General features: G+C 41.7%; 1 protein-coding gene across 3 annotated transcripts in view; it reads right to left on the reverse strand.

The window, feature by feature from the left end:
• Positions 1-17,484, reverse strand: part of CPLANE1 (ciliogenesis and planar polarity effector complex subunit 1) — a 114,028-nt gene that overhangs the window by 2,839 nt on the left and 93,705 nt on the right. For all 3 annotated transcript variants that reach the window (XM_066615229.1, XM_066615227.1, XM_066615228.1), the window contains 7 exons: positions 15,432-15,465; positions 14,392-14,523; positions 13,255-13,420; positions 9,431-9,492; positions 7,459-7,623; positions 7,159-7,256; positions 5,299-5,421 (listed from right to left, as the gene is read on the reverse strand). In XM_066615229.1, the coding sequence (XP_066471326.1) occupies positions 5,299-5,421; positions 7,159-7,256; positions 7,459-7,623; positions 9,431-9,492; positions 13,255-13,420; positions 14,392-14,523; positions 15,432-15,465 (780 nt within the window). The remainder of the gene's footprint in view (positions 1-5,298; positions 5,422-7,158; positions 7,257-7,458; positions 7,624-9,430; positions 9,493-13,254; positions 13,421-14,391; positions 14,524-15,431; positions 15,466-17,484) is intronic.

A 17,484-nucleotide genomic window follows, 5' to 3' on the forward strand; every position in this document is an offset into this window, starting at 1 on the left:
CTTGTTCCAGAAGATAAGTACAGCAATATTCCTAAGCCTTGTAGGAAAAGAAGCTTTACAACTTTTGTGTTTGTCTGCTCAAACTCTGAGAAGCTTCCCAATCCAAGCAGCCAATAGCACAAGTCAAGGTTTTTATTATGGACGCTCATCCCCTAACCCAGGGATATCACACGTAATGCCCGGGGGCCAGATGCTGCCCACAAAAGCTTTTAATCTGGTCCTTAGGCTCTCAGCTGCTGAACAATGCTGAGGTGTCACTGCAGAAAGAGTGGCCCATGTGATAATTGGCCTCTCCCTTATCTTGAAATATGGTCAAGATTTGTGTATTTTCTCTTCTGAGTTCCTACATGAGAACCTCTGATTTCTGATTTTGACCTATTTAATGAGATCACTTCCTGCCTAAAGACATCAATTCCAGCCCTCAGCAGGCATCATGAATGCTATTTGGCTCGCTGTATTAAATTGACACCCCTGCCATAACCTATATTTTTTCAACCCCCTTAGCCACAGGTTCCCAAACTGGGGGGCATCACATCAACCCAGCCAGGAAACCTCTGTCAGTGAACCCCGTAAGGCAGTGGTACTCAAACTTTTCCAGCCAGTGGCTCCCTTGAGCCCCATGGCTGGTGGCCATGACTCCCCATCATGTTCCTGAGGGCTGGAAGTGACATCATTAAACAGGAAGTGGCCAGAAATATTAACTATATTAAATATTATATTATAATATCATATTGATTATAATATTAAATATATATTAACTATATTAATCATATCATTAATTAAATGCATATCTTAAAAATATATTAGTAATACACAGCAATATACATGCTTTAGAAAAGATCAGCTGCTGATCACTGTTGGAGACAGGATGCTGGAATAGGTAGATTTTGTCTGGTCCAGGAAGACTCATTTTTTTAAAACTTTGTAAGCATACCAATAGAATTGTTTTATCAAATGAACTTTGTGAACAACCAGTCTGACCAACATTACACAAACACACCACTGTGGACCCCAATCCAACTAGTCATTTCTCCCATTCTCCTTGGATAGGATTGAACCCTTTATTAATTTTATGAAATTAAATTTTTCCAGCAGCTGGTGGGGAAAAGAAAAATAGACCATGAAAATATATCGGAGCTGATAAGGGTTTGGTTAGGAAGCTGATTTGTCTCCTATAAGAGGAGATGCACAGCTCAAGCCTATTCATGTCTACTCAGAAGTAAGTCCCATTAGAGTCAATGGGGCTTACTCCCAGGAAAGTGTGGATAGGATTGGGCTGGCAATCACTTCATCAATGGCTGATAAGTATTCCCTTCAAACAGCAAGATTCATCACTTTAAAAATACAGCCTCTCCTCTTCAGTCAAACAACAAGATTAATAAATCACTTTAAAAACAGTACCCTTTTTCTGCTCCTGGCCAAGTAAAGTGTGTGCTTGTCTCCCCCTTTGCCAACTGCATGGAAGCAACTTTAAGACCCCTGGTGAGGAAGAAGGAGGAGGAGCCAACAGTGGATGAACAGACATGTCTCCAGGGGCTCCTGAGAGACAGTCTGTTTCCCCCCCCCCCCAACAACTGCAGGTCTGAAGACAGTATTGGGGGAAGAGCAGTGTCTGCAACTAAGCTGCTGGCTCCTTGCTAAGATACCATATGGAAGAAAAAGCAAGAAGCATAAAGTTTAAGTTGGAAATTTAATATAAGTATGTGTTAATATTGTCCCCGGCTCTGATTGACTGATTTGGCTGAAAGCCCTGAATACACTGGAGGCGTTAATGAGAAACTTTTTAAGGATGTTGAAAGTGCTCTTTATCTTTGTAGTGGAATAAATTGGTCATGGATTATAACTATAAATATAATTTGGTGTGTGGACTAAAATCCATAATTATTTGTGGACAAAATTTATTAGACTTGAAAGAGTTTTGTCTTCGAGACTGCTTCTTTCATTTTGTTTTTCTCCATTAACCGCACTGTTATCTGTAAGAAGAATTCAAAGAATGCCGGTTTGATAAAATGTGGTGGAAGTAAGGAGAATAATACGCTGTGGACATCTTGTGGATTAGCGAAAAATTGCAAGATGGAGCCCGTTCCAGATATTTGGATTCAAATGATCCTGACAAATATGGAAAAACTGCTCACAATGGGAAGACAGCAGTTGAGTTGGTTTTTGCAGGTTCAAGCCAGTTTAGAGACTCTCTCTCCCATCAGATGGATGTGTGCAAGGAGCAATTGGAAGATGCTAAGAAACAAGCAGAAGATAAACAAGATCAAGGGAGTGAGAAAGCAGAAAGGAAGCTGGTGAGGGACAAAACCAGAAGACAGGACACGGGAAGAAGTCAACAGGATGGAGAGGAGGTGCAGGTGGAGATCAAGATAGATAAGATGGACAGAGTAACATGGGTGCACAAAATACAAAATTTGTTGGAACAAGAAGGAGAAAATATATTCCAGTTAACTGGAAGAATGAACCTATCTTATATAAGAAAGTGTGGATCTATTAGATTTTGTTATAGAGATAAACTATTAAAGATGTTAATCTTTATGTATCTCACATATGTATCTCACATATATGTATCTCACATATGTATCTCACATATGTATCTCACATAATACCAGAACCAGGGGACATCCACTAAAATTGAGTGTTGGGCGGGTTAGGACAGACAAAAGAAAATATTTCTTTACTCAGCGCGTGGTCGGTCTGTGGAACTCCTTGCCACAGGATGTGGTGCTGGCGTCTAGCCTAGACGCCTTTAAAAGGGGATTGGACGAGTTTCTGGAGGAAAAATCCATTATGGGGTACAAGCCATGATGTGTATGCGCAACCTCCTGATTTTAGGAATGGGTTAAGTCAGAATGCCAGATGTAGGGGAGAGCACCAGGATGAGGTCTCTTGTTATCTGGTGTGCTCCCTGGGGCATTTGGTGGGCCGCTGTGAGATACAGGAAGCTGGACTAGATGGGCCTATGGCCTGATCCAGTGGGGCTGTTCTTATGTTCTTATGTTCTTATGTTCTTATGTTACAGGAGAAAAAATGGAAAGTAAGAAAGAAAAAGAAACCTGAGGGTTAACCTGAAGGTTAAAGAAAATTGGAAGATCTTATCTGGTTAATAATAATGGTCAAAATCTATTCTAAAAAAAGATACGAAATTGATATATATGAATTAGAATGCATTAAAAAATAATTGGAAATGTTAGTGTGTAGATGAATTGTTTTATATGTGGTTAATATGTCAAAGAAAAAGAAATGTAACTAGGCTGGTGAATTAGATTGGAGTATTGGAAAATTAGATGGGAGAATGGTAAAGAATACATTATAAGAGATGGTTAGTTTTATAATAGTTTGGAAATTAGATTATTTTTATTTGATATTAATGAGTAATTAAATTACCGTATTTTTCGCTCCATAAGACGTACTTTTTCACCCCAAAAAAGTGGGGGGAAGTGTGTGCGTCTTATGGAGTGAATACTGCAAAAAAGAGTGCGCGTTATGTTATGCTTCATGCCAGTTTATGCTCACATTCACCCTAAGAAGGGGGAGGATCTTCATGCCACAATGGATGGATGAAAATGGAATGAGAATATGGGTTGAAAAGGTGTGGTCTAAACATCCTTGAGGACTTCCGAAAAAATGGGTGAAAACATCATGGGACTCAGTAAAGGAGGAGATCCTTGTACAGTCATTCAAAAAATGTGGCATTAGCAATGCCTTAGATGGAAGTGAAGACGGTGTCTTATATGAAGACAGCGAAGAAAGTGATGTCAGTGATTGTGAGCAAATGAGCTTCATAAATTCTGACTCTAGCGATGATGAGTTCTTGGGGTTTCCAGAAAACTAGAGTACTCAAACCTTTAAGTCTCTCCATTTGATAATGACAGTGATAATGGTTCTTAATGCCACTGTTGACTGCTGTTCACTTTACATGGTTCAAATGTTATTCTGTTATAGTTTATTAAATATTTTATTACACTATTTGGTTCAGAATATTTTTTTCCTGTTTTCCTCCTCTAAAAAATAGGTGTGTCTTATGGTCAGGTACGTCTTATGGAGCGAAAAATATGGTAGTTGAGATGATAGAAAGTGAATATTTAGAAAATATATTATAGGAAATTCGGAAAATTTATCATATATGATATAAGAAATATATAAATGAGTAGAAGAGTCAGAAATAGATGGAAGAATTATTTTATATGTTATATTTTGGTAACTAGATTATTGTTTTAATATTAAGGAGTAACTGAAGTTAGTTTACGCTTGATAGAAAGTGAAAATTTAGAAAATATAGTATAGGGCATTAGGGAAAATTTATTGTATATTATATAAATAAATGGATAAATTAATAAAAGCTTGAAGTAGATGAGAAGTAGATTAGGAGATATGGTATGATCAATTAGTAAAGGTATATGGAATTTAGCACTCCTAAATGTATGTTATATGTTTGTATGTTTGTGTGTGTCAATTAAAATAAATAATTTTTTTTTTTAAAGACCCTGGTGACTGGTAAAATAGGAAGTGTTTTATTTGGGAGGGGGAGGAAAGCAGGAAGGTTTGGAGATCAAAAGGGGGGAGTGGCAGAGGGAGGGGGATGAAAAGAGAGATTTCACTTTGATGAGAAGGGATCCCAGGCTGGGAGCTAGGAACCAACCAGACAAGGATCAGCAAGGGTTAAGGACTGCAAGCTGAGCATGCTCGGTACTTGCCAGATGGGGGTTGGAGTGGAAGAGCTTTGGAAACAACATGCAGTGAACACAGAAGGCGGCAGCCTTGGAGTGGACGGAGAAGGGTGTGGGGCAGCAGCAGCCACTCTCGCAGCTGAGCAATTCCCATTTCTTCTGCTTTAAAAAAAAGCACAGATGACGGGCAGAAGGCGGGCTCGTATTCTGCCCAGGGGTGCGACTGCATCACTGCGAGAGGACATCCCGCACCTCCCCTTTGAGTTCTTGGTGTCTCCCTAAAGAGCCGCACCACACAGTTTGAATAACACTGCCATAAGGAGTGAGGCAACAGTGGCAAGACAATCACCATGATTGCACCGTTGTTGGGGAGAAAGGGGGCTTTTTTGGACTTACCCATTCCCTCCCTGGTGGTGGTATGATCATAGTATTTGTATCCCCTCCCTTTCCCTGCAAACACCAGGTACCAAACTCTCCCTGAGAGTCTGAGAACCTTTGCCCTTAGCTTATAAGGAGGCAAGAAAACCTTCCTTCCAGATGCCTTGATGCAAACTGTAGCACTGGCACCACGGACAGAAGCTGGTGAACTGGGACAGAGTACAGCACTGGAGTCACTCCAGTCACAAACCTTGACTTCTTAGTTCAAGCCTGCTAATTGCAAATTTCCTCTGGCTTCTGCTGGTTTTCCACCATGTTTCCCCTTGAGATGATTCTGATGCCATTCTTCTATCAGGAGTTTGGAATATGTGTCCTGAAGGAAAAAAAGACAGAAAAGCACATTTTACAGAATGGATCAGGAAATGGAGAGCATGTTGCCTATCAACTACTTACTATTACTATAACTTGCTTCATAAACTATGAATTCCTATTCCAGAGGCATATATCTTGGTCTGACTGTCTTGTTGTATATATTGCACAATATTGTATATTGGTCTGTAACAGAGGTTCCTAAACTCCTACCAGGAGTAGGGAACCTCGTAAGACCCTGCAGGGGCGGGGAAGGAGTGAGTGGGGAAGCCCTGATGGCACCAAAGCGCTCACGGTACCACTGTGTTCCAGCAATATTTGAGTGTACCTGGGGCTGCTGAAGCATCCATGATGGTCCTAGAGGCTCACAGCCCCCTCCATGCAGCGGCACAGAGCTCCAATTGCCAAACAGAGCTCACTTCCGGTTTGCGCGAGTGAGCTCCAGTCGGCAATCAGAGCTCTGTGCAGCCGTGTGGAGGGGGCTGCAAGCCTCCAAGACAAATCGTGGTCACTTAAGCAGCCCCCCGGGTATACTCAAATATTGCTGGGACCCTGCAGTGCCACAATCACTGTGGTGCTGTTGGGGAGCCTATTACTGGGCCACTCCCCTTAAGGGGGGATGGCCCAGTTTATATGCTCAATGGTGGGTCACAACCCACAGTTTGGGAACCACTGGTCTATAAGGTATCTCAGATTTACCCAGATATCATGTACAATTTATTTTCTGTGAATAAAATATACCTGGGGTAGACCTTTAACCACAGTGTTAATGTCAATTTCTTACATTAAAATTCTACTCCAGATATATTTTCAATAGAGCTTTATAAAAGATGTTTTTTTGCACTCAAAGTATTGCACTCAATGAAAAGTGTTAATTGTCTGGCCAGCAAATGATTAACTCCAAGAGATAGTCTGCATTTATAAAGCTTCAAGAGCAATACAGTTTTGCAGACATTTTACCAGTGCTTTCAAAACTTCTCATGTCCTAAATCTGTTTTCAGAGATCAGGAAGTTAACAGTCAGGCAAGAAAAGATAGGATCTAAATGCTGAATAAGGAGATGGTACATCTCTACAGAGAGATAAAATAAGGCCCTAGCTGCTCCAGCAGGCATACTGTCTATCTTCCTATTCAGTCAATGTCTGGTCAATTCACAGCAGTGAGCTTTCTATATGAGCATATAGTTTATAAGATGAACTTCTGGTGTCTGTTTCAGTATTAGTACACTATCTCTGCATAAAAGGTATACAGTCTTGTTTCCTGAGTGATAACAATACTTAGGAGGGTTAAGTAATTTCTACAAAGGGCTGCTGGGAAGGAGCATGCTTAATTCGTTCAAAAAAACAGGCGAAATGTTCAACTTTCAATGGAAAAATCTTCTAAGGGACAGCCTCTCAAGGGGGATAATAATCTACATCAATTTCTATGGAAAAATCCTATTCAGGTAGCAAAAACACCCCAAAGACAAATAAATTGTTGCAGGTCTCCTCCCAACAGGGTTAAGGAGTCAGCATAAACTGATCGCTTCCACCCTTTGTTTCTGCCCATATCTGTACTTCAATAGCAGCTTGATGAAATCCCAATACAATGTAACCTGGTGATTATGGGGGCCCTGAAGATAGTGGCACTGAGTCTCCCTGTCACATCCATTATCACAGCACTCCAAAACATTCAACAGGTTTTGATGTTACAGACCCTGTTAATGAAGTCTTCTATTGCAAAATCAGGATTTCTGTTCTTACCTGCTTTCTGAGTTATGTCAAGAGGTAGCCTGGAAAAGGATCTTGTGTGCCCAAAATTAATTTTAGCAGCAGCCTTGTTTCTTGCATTCTGATTACACCTAAGAGAAATACATCACATTCTATTATTGCTATACAGGTGAGCGCTGCTTTGCAATACTCTGACCAGCGAGGGCCAGTGTTCGTCGTTGCCATCATACTGATATATATTCAACTGTGGCACACAAAAGCTATTCCTCTCAACTGGCAAACATGAAGTTCAGCTGAGGAACATAAAGGAAATTGAGATCTTAAAAACTTTACCTTCTGGTAGATGTGATATGTGGCCGTTTGAAATTTTGGGGTGATTTTTTCTTAGACAGTGATCTGTGTTCACTTGCTGGAAGTTGCACTGTGTCAGCTAACAGCTCATGCATCAGGCTGAGAGCTTCAGAGACTCTGCGATTATGATGCTCAGATAATAACACTCTTGGGAATAAAAAACAACATGCCCATTAAACTATAATCTATCTGTTGAACTACATCAGTTTCTTTATTGACATTTCTTCTGGTTTAGCAGAAGAAACCTACCATAGATACTGGCCTTTAGGGTAAGAAATTTCTACCAAAAAATCAAGCTTAAATCTTCACCTTACCATCTTTGAGATCACTCAGGGGTCAGGGCTTTTCAAGTAAATCAGGCACCAGAGAAGCAATACAGGGATAATTAGAGGGCTATTAATCTCCATGGTAACCTCCCTGGCAAACTCAAACCAGTTAACCTTTTATTCACTTCCTGAAAAAGGGCTCAAACCTTCCATTGAAATCAAGCAAGCCCCATTCCATTTTGCAAATGCTACTGCAGTCTTCCATTTTGCTGAGATCTGTTTTTTAAAACACCAGGATGCAATCCTCATTTCCATTTGAAACAAAGTCCCAGGCTACAATTCAGTGCACCATTACTTAAGAACACCCATGGAAAGCAATGGGTCTACTTCTGAGTAAATAGGGTTGCAAATATGTGCAGCTGCGTTTGCTCACAGTCATTCTTTATTGCTTGTTTCTTTCCTGTGAACTGAATTGCACACTCCCAGTTATGCATTATAAGTTGTATGATATATGTAGAGCCTCTAGCTTAACACACCAGGCACCTTAAAGAAGAATTTGAGAATGGTTCCATTCCATTAACCAATGGTTAATGGTTCTCCTGCAGTGGTTCCCAACCTTTTTTCACTTGCATACCCATTGGCAGCCCATTCCATAAATTGTACCCCTGATATAAGCTAAATGTTTGCAATTAATATGAATAATATAAGCCCTCATCTCCTCTATATGAAAACCCATACTTCATCACAGTATTTTCTCTTTTTATCTGTTTGGAGAACTAAAGACTATGCCTTTGCAGTGTTTTGTACCAGAAGTGTCCTGGTCTCAGGTAAAATCAGACAAAACTATAGTCAAACGCTCCCCAAGTTTAAACCCCCCAAGTTTAAAGTTTATATGAGGATCACAGAACATTCCATGATTTTTGGCTCATAACCTGCCCTAGACTTATCTGTGAGATTAAATTATAGTTGGGTGTCTACGGTAAGCTTATCTTGTTAGGGAAAACAAAAGATAGTCCACTTTACACAGGTAATGGAGGGGAGGAAAACAGTCGAAATGGAAGTCCAAAAGACTTCCTACATTTTAAGTCAATTTAAAGGTCAAACGTTCAATTAAGAACAGAGACCCCATTACATTTTCTCTGAAAGGACTTTTTGCACTCATAACAACATTCTGCTCCTCCAAATCTCTGATCTTTCACCAGTCATTCTCATTTTTCCTACCACTAGTAGCTCTGATATAGAAGCTCAGAGTAGCTGCAGTAGCCATTTCCAAAACTCTCTAGCTGACTGGTATTTCCCTAAGTGTTCTACAGTCCCTGTGTAAGCTAGCAATACATATCTCTTCCCAGGGGTCACTGTATCTGGACATGTCCACTGGCATCTCAAGCCGAGTGCTGATGTCACAGTGCTGGCAAGTGTCCCCCTCTTGCATGTGAATTTTCTGCTCCAAATATATTTTTGGTCAAATTGTCAAGGCTGGGCTTTCATATCAAGCTCAAAGTCGTCATCATTATGTTGCATACTATCAGGCCCTGAAAGGTGAAGGTATATGATTCAAGATGAATAAGTTACACTCCAGAATTAAGACTGTTCATGCTGACAGGCAAAACTTCCAGAATGTTAACAAGTGAAAAGACTACTAAGGCACTGAAGGGAAAACTAACACACATATACATACACACACTTACCTGTCCTTTTCATCTTTCTTTTTCTGCTGCAATTTAATTTCCCGTGATGTAAGTCCAAGTTGCTAAACGAAAAATACAAGTCTTTCAGAAATGGTTTATTTCATTGCCTCATCCACTGTTCTTACACAATCACCACAGGAACATTTTCAGGTCTTGGTTTTTGGACCTCTGCACAAAGAGAACCTAGTGATATAGCCAGTGGCCAGGTAGAACACTTGAACCAGGTTTCCTCTGAAGGTTTCAAATTAACAATCATGTGCCTCAAACTGGATTTTCAACTGAGAACTGTGGAATGGTTCACTAGGCACCTTCAGTCTGTTGCTGTTACACAACTGCATTGCAGTTGGTTTGCGACAATGCTTTTCATGGTACATCTGATAATGTATTTATGAACTTGAAGAATGATGCTGCATCTTTGCCCCTAATGTACGAATAGTCACAGCCATGACAGTACATTTCCCTCTTTTGCTTTCAATATTTGTAAACTACCCACTATTAAAGGCTGAGACCAATGCAGGAGTGCCAGTGGAGCACGCACTGCATCCCAGGGTGTAGAGGGCAGTTGTAGAGATCTCCTCATAGTAAGTGAACTTTTGTTCACTTGCCCTAGGGAAAAACTCCACTTTTTCGCAGCGGAAAGGGAGGAAAGGATTCAGCCACACACGAATGCTGCCAAACCTACTCTTTCTCCCCCTCATTCCAGCTCCTCCTCATTCACTCTCAGCCCAGAAATGCCTTCATTCCTTCTCTTCCTCACCCCATCCCACCCACCACCAAATCACTGATGGACGCAGTCAGCTCTACCAAGTAGAGTGCTGGGTTGACTGATTTTGCTTGCAATGTATTTAAGTATTCCTTAGTGTTGTAGAAAAGCTGTTTGCCCGACTTGCACTGACGAGGCTCCAGGTACTTGCAGAGAGCATCTATCCAGAATTGCAGTGCGGATTCCGAGCCAACAGGTCCACCACTGATATGGTATTCTCCCTTAGACAGCTGCAGGAGAAATGCAGAGAACAGCCATAGATCTCATGAAGGCTTTTGACCTGGTCAGCAGGGACGGCCTCTTCAAGATTCTCCCCAAGATCGGATGTCCACCCAGGCTCCTCAGTATCATCAGGTCTTTCCACGAGGACATGAAGGGCACTGTAGTCTTTGATGGCTCCACATCAGACCCCTTTGACATACGAAGTGGAGTGAAGCAGGGCTGTGTTCTCATGCCGACCTTGTTTGGGATTTTCTTCGCTGTCCTGCTGAAGCAGGCCTTTGGAACTGCAACAGAAGGCATCTATCTCCGGACCAGATCTGACGGAAAGCTCTTCAACCTCTCCAGACTGAGAGCAAAGTCCAAAGTCCAGCTGAAATGTCTGTGTGACTTCCTCTTTGCCGACACACTACACTTGCTCCCAGTGTGGAAGGGATTGTCACTCCTGAATTGGCCTTTTCATCCACACTCGACGCTGTGCCAGAATCACCATTCAGAGCGCGATACCATAGTCTTTCGAGACTGAAGGTTGCCAACAAACTTGCAATGCTAGCTGACAGAAGTGACATTCCAAAGGAATCTTCCTCCTTCTGCTGGCCAAACTTTTGGCTTGCCAATGAGGCTGCTGGATGGGATTGGACTGTTAACCTATATTCCACCATACCAATCAGCACTCCATGTGTGCAGTTTCCCTGGCTTGCCAGTGAGGCTGCTGGCTGGGATTGGACTGTTAACCTATATTCCACCATACCAATCAGCACTCCCTGTGTGCAGTTTCCCTATATTTTTCTTCAAACATTATAATCTGCTACAATCACCTCCTGCCTTCCATTTCAGCCACCAGTCTTTTTGTCATACACAATGCCACCAGTTTTCAACAATATGAATCAAAGCATGCAATAAACTGTACAACACTACCAACTCCACTGATTCAAACAACCTATAAACATCCTTATGTCTAGCTATTCAATAACAGCACAAATAAGGAAATTTAGCATTGTTTCTGGAACATGCCCACAGTCAGGCTTTGGCTAGGGAAATCCACAGCACTAGAGCTGCTTCTGATAATGTCGTTCCAAATAAGAATGGTTAAGTATGGTTTAAAGGAGCAGTAATAATAAATTTGTACAATGCCTTTGAGTGTTCAAATGGCTGAACAATTCTTATCTTGCTGGAATTCTTACAGCTACCTTGTAACAATGGTGTACCTAGGGGGTCCATGGGGTCAAGCACATCTGGGAGGGCGATGCCACTACCCAGCCATTCAGCCCCCCCCCCAGGTCATGCCCACTGCCTCCAGTCTGGAGACCTTCAGAGGCCTTAGTAAGGCCTTCAGAGGGTAAGACCTTCAGTCACTTCTGGTTTATCAGAGAAAACGGAAGTGATGCTTTTCAGCCCTTTGATTGCCTCTGGATGGCACCGGGACTAGGACTGCCAATGCCTTGTAAGGTAAGTAATTATCCCCATATTGAAAATGGGAAGCTGAGCTGGCTGACTGAGGGTGGTTTGTTATTTAGTGAATTTATGTCAGAGAGAAGATTCAAATAACATACTTTCTGATTCATAGCCCAGTCTCTGAGCTACTACACTACATCAACTCTAAGTTTCTGAGATCATATGCCTGCCCCCCCTCACATGCTATCCCACAACCTATTTGTTACATTTGATCCAGCTCTAATGAATTTTTCTGGCTATGCTGCAGTAGGCTATAGAAGAAATGTAGAATGTTGGACTGAAGATGATTTAGGGCATCCAGATTAGAATAGTTCAGGGGTTCTTAACCTGGGGTTCATGGTCTTCAGGGGGATCTGTGAACCAGGTGCAAAGAAATGTTTGTTTAAAACAATTTAAAATGTTGCTAAAGCCAGCCATTTTCAACCACTGTGCCGTGGCACACTGGTGTGCCGTGAATGGTCTGCAGGTGTGCCATGGGGGTTTGGGGGAGTGTCATTTATTAGTAGGGCCATTGGGGGGATGTGAGTCCTGTCAGGGTTAGAAAACAACCCAGGAAAATTTGGCCTGGATAAGGTGAAGCCTAAGCCATGTGAAATGCTGAGTCACCATGAATCAGGTGAACTCACTAATTGTAACAGGTGTCGAGCTTGCATCAGGAGGAGGAGACACCACCCTCCTAATTCCCACACAGACCTTTAAAAGGTCTGCAAGAACCATCATGCCCCTGGGAAGGCAGGGAAGGCAAGGAAGGGCCGGGAAGGCCAGGAAGCTGTTATCGTGTATGTAGCACGTTGTGCTGTCTTTATGTTTCGTTATTATGCTGCTGTTATCTACATTGTAAATATAGACTGAACTACTGAAGAATTTGTGTCCGGAGTACTCTTTGTGTGGGCTGAGAGTCTGAGGCTACATTCCGCTGGTGGCAAACTGATAAGACGCTGCTCCTTCCCCAACAACATGGTGCACCCTGTTAATTGTCCAAAAACTGATGGTGTGCCTTGACCATTTTAGTACCTTGTCAACCGTGCCTTGAGATGAAAAAGACTGAAAATAACTGCTTTAAGCCAAGGATTAAAACACATTGTAGGATCTTGTCCCAATGTTTCATTTTCAACTGTGGAAAGCAACTTCAAGGGTTACAAAGAATCTTAGATCCTACAATGTGCTTTAATCCATGCCTTAAAAGACTTGAGCAACATTTTAAATTATGTTTTAAACTCATCCAGCTTTCACCTGATCCTCAAAGGGGTCCATGACTCCAAATTGTTCAAACCCACAGCAACAGGACTCTGAGAACCTTCACTTAAGAAATGAAAGTTTCTTTAAAAAAATTACTACATTCTATTACAGTAATATGGATGTAACAATCAAGTGCAAATAATCCTACCACATTTCGTCTCAACTGAAACGGATTATGTTCTTTTTCCCTTTGTTCAGCCCGTGTTTGCAGATATTCAGCTAATCTTTCCTTTCGCTTTTTCTTCATCCAGGTTTGCAACTCTTTTTTATCCCTTTCCATTTTATGTGAACGTCCAGTTACAATGCTTGAGAAGCTGAAACAAGAAATTCAACAAGAGTCAGAGTTGCTTCAGATTTTACAGATATCGATTCTGGAAAAGGCATGTAAAACAACATAAGAATAATTACAAGTGTATGCTTTGCTCCTAAACCCTATGCAATCAGAATACTATGAAAACCCCAGAAATATGCAACCCATTGAAAAGAAAGGATTTTTGATTTGATATTAGTATAATGTAGTAAGAACAATATTATAAACAGAATCAAAATTGAAATACAAATTACTATTATTAAAAATAATTTGTTTAAAAAACTAATCAGGGCCTTCTGGCTATTGTTTATATGTTCACAGCTGTATATGTGTCTAACTAACAGCTAATTATTGCACTGATTCACTAGGAAGAGGTTCCAAAACTACACTCCACAGGGTGTCCTGGGCCATCCACTGGCCGACAGTAAAACCATGATGCTGCAAACAATGGTAAGAAGCTTGGCTCAGCTGGCTGAGCTCCTGTGCAGTTTCATGTGCTGGAAAAGGCCTTCCTGCTCACCCCTGAGCCTCTTACTGTCAATTGCAGCATTACATAGAGGTCTATGAACCTGGAAGTAATTGGCGATAATGTTATCGCCGGTTACTTCCAGAAGCAGTGCAGGGGTGGCATCATGGGCCCCAGAAGATTAGAAAGCGCTACACTAAGGGAAATCCACATGTGGATATAGCCTCTTGTGCATGTAGATATCTTGCCACTGCATTACTCATCCCAGCCTCATTCAACTATTTGTCTTCTGGTGCACATGGAGAGAGCACCCACCATTTATAGCCATCAGTTATCAGGCACAAATGAGATGCACACAGTTAGACCTAGATTAGGGTCTCCCTATGTATAAATTAAATATAAATCAGGACAAGAATAAGGTGTGTACATACACCCATACATAACCAAACCTTAACTACTATCTTGAGGGTTCATAGCTCAGTTTTGTAAAGGTGCCAATATAACATTACCTGGAGACTTTTTTAGCCTGTGATTCTGAGAGACCCAGGTCTGCAGCAGATATGCCACTCTCCACTACGAGATCGCTAATGATGTCAGTAACACCACTCAAGCCAGTCATCTGCAAAGGATCTTCTGAAAAACTACAGGAAAAGCAATTCTGTTATTGTAAGCAAGGTAAAATTGTTTCTACTCGTATGACAAACTAAGGCTGTGCACAGCTGGATGTTTGAAAATAAAGGAATGCAGGGCCACCAGAATGGTCCAGATCTGTAGAGCTCCACAAATGCTCCAGAAGGTGGTTCTTCCTCCCCCACCATAGTAAAAAAGATAAATCAGAGTCTTCAGCAGCTGGCAAAGTGAACCTTTTTTTTTGGGGGGGGGGGGGGAGCTTGTGTCCTGACAGAGTGTGATTTTAGAAAGTGAGTCCTGGTGCTAAAAGTTTGGGAACCACTGAAATATATTCAAAATTACTTAAACAGTGGTTCCCAAACTTTTTAGCATGGGACTCACTTTTAAAAATGACACACTATTGCAATGTTCTTCAACCTTAAGGTCAGAACCCCAATGAAATTGTGGGGTTGTGGCAGTAACCACAAGGGTTTCATTCCAGAATGACCCATGGATCCCAAAATCTGGGGTCACCATTTAAATGCCTCTTAAAGAGGAAACAAGCATCAAAATTACATTTCTTACCTTCACACAATCAAACCATGATGTTTTCTAGTCTCCCAGGGCAAAAAATCCCCCAAAACTCAAAAGACACTTCTGGGTCATGAGCAGAGGTTTGCGATGCATTCTGGGGTGATGCTGGGAGGGGCAAGGAACCTCAGCATGACCCAAGTTTTTGAGCTATTTTAAGCGCTTTAAGTGATTTTTGTGCTCTCCCCCATTATAGAGGCATTAAATGGCTACTCTGGTATTTCCTGGCATCCATGGTGAGTTAAATCTGTGGATTCTGGATCCACGGATACCAAGATTGTACCTGTCTCCAGTTTCCCAAAGTGACTCACCTAATTTCAGAATTACATAAATATTTTGTCATACAAACCTCTCATCCTGTTCTTCTATTCTGTAATTAAAGTCTAAAAAAAGAAAGAGTTTATTAATAAAATGCACTGTAGGAAATGATATAACACTAGGCTTACCATTATCAACACAAGAGGCTGTCAAGTTACAATTGGGAATTGCAAGGTAGGAATTAACAACTTCACATTAGACAAACTCAGAACAACTCTCATTGTTTGACCTGTGGCTGAATCTAACACTCAAAAGTAACATTAACTGGATGACCCTACTCTGAAGTTAATGGTTGCTACCTTTCTGTTAAATGGCAATAAATTTAATAGTTGCCAGTTGTGTCTGTTATTTGAGGCCAAATGGACCATCTTATAGGCCTCTGTGCAGGGAACAAGACATGCAAGACTGAGTATAGTCATGCCTTGGCATCTGCAGGGGTTCCATTCCTGGAACTCCATGGATGCTGAAATCCACAGGTCAGGACATGCCAGCCCTCTGGATGCTACCAGAGTTGCCCTCTGGTCGAGTCTGGAGGTATTCTGAGGTCTCCTGAAGGTCTCTTAGAAAGGTACTTCTGTTTTTTTCTGGAAAAAAATGGAAGTATCTTTCAAAGGCCTTCAAGAGGCCTCAGGAGGCATTCTGAGGCCTGGGGAGGCCACGCCTCAAAACACCTCCAGGACACAACCAGGAGGCGCTTCCAGTCATGCCCAGAGGGTACAGGTCAGCCCTCAACGTGGGTCAGGGGATCCACATTGAGTTGCATCTGTATTTGCAAAATCCGCAGATGTAAAGGAGGAACCTATACGACCATCATATGCCATAGCAAGATCTCAACCATCCAGCTGCTACTGTATTGTCAGCACTGCCACATGGGCTGCCCAATCCACTTCAACGCCCTGCAAGATAATGCAGTTGCATCAATGTGACAAGCTGTATTCTGTGGGGCAATTTTAGCATGTTGAGGCCTTCTTGGGGAAAGGGAACATTCATTCCTTCCCCCAGGATAAGTCTCCATTGCCACCATGGTTCAACACAGATCTGCACCAGTGATATTGCTGGTGCAAGTCCGCGTTGATCGGTGAAGGTGGATTGGGTCTAGGAAGCGAATTAGGATTTGGTGGGGGGTTACCACCACTGAACCTTTCCCCTTCTCTGACCTGATCTGCCCTCCTCCTTACCCCATCTCCTGCCCATTCTGCCCACCTCCTGCCCTATTCCACCCCCCCTTCCTTCTTCCCACCACCTGTGCAGCCTTACTTGCACCAGTGGGTGTCCTCAGTTTATGGAACTGAGGTGTCCTCAATCCACAGAACTGTATAGAACTGGTTGCTTGCCACTTCCAGAAGCAGCCATTCTGTGTGTTCCAAGCCATAAATCATGTAACGCCAGCAGAACACTCATTCCGCTGGCTTAATGCACCTAAAGCAGTGGTTCTCAAGCTTTTTTAGCACCGGGACCCACTTTTTAGAATGACAAATTGTCAGGACCCACTGGAAGTGATATAATTAACCTGGAAGTGAGGACATGGCTGGAAGTGACATCATCAAGCAGAAAAAATTTTAACACTCCCCATACAACAAAATCAAATCAGATAGTAAATTGAAAGTTTGCAATAAGTGTAAGTTTAAAAATTTATTTAAAACAAAGAACCCTCTTAACCCTCCCAAGCAGTGGCTCATCTGTTTTTAAAAAAATAATTCTGCAAACATTCCAAAAGCTGCAACCCTATCCACATTCATATCATTGTTAAAAGAATATACACAGTAGTCTGTTTAAAGTACAGATCTGTAACATATCTGAAAATGCACACACCATACTCATATACCATACTAACATACTCATATACTAAGAATAAATACATGTTGAAATGAATGGGGACCCACCAGAAATTGGCTTGTGACCCACCTATTGGATCCCAATCTACAGTCTGAGAAACATTGACCTAAAGGAAGGGGCTGCAAATGCTTGTTTGGTACTGTAATGAGTAGATATGGGGGAGAATATTTTCCATGAGGGATTATGAAAAGGAAACTATGATATATGATATGGCCATTTTATTTTATCTTGTAAAGGTTGGTGCATTT

Source organism: Tiliqua scincoides, chromosome 2 (assembly GCF_035046505.1).
Source record: "Tiliqua scincoides isolate rTilSci1 chromosome 2, rTilSci1.hap2, whole genome shotgun sequence".
In the NCBI taxonomy this organism is placed as follows: Eukaryota; Metazoa; Chordata; class Lepidosauria; order Squamata; family Scincidae; genus Tiliqua; species Tiliqua scincoides.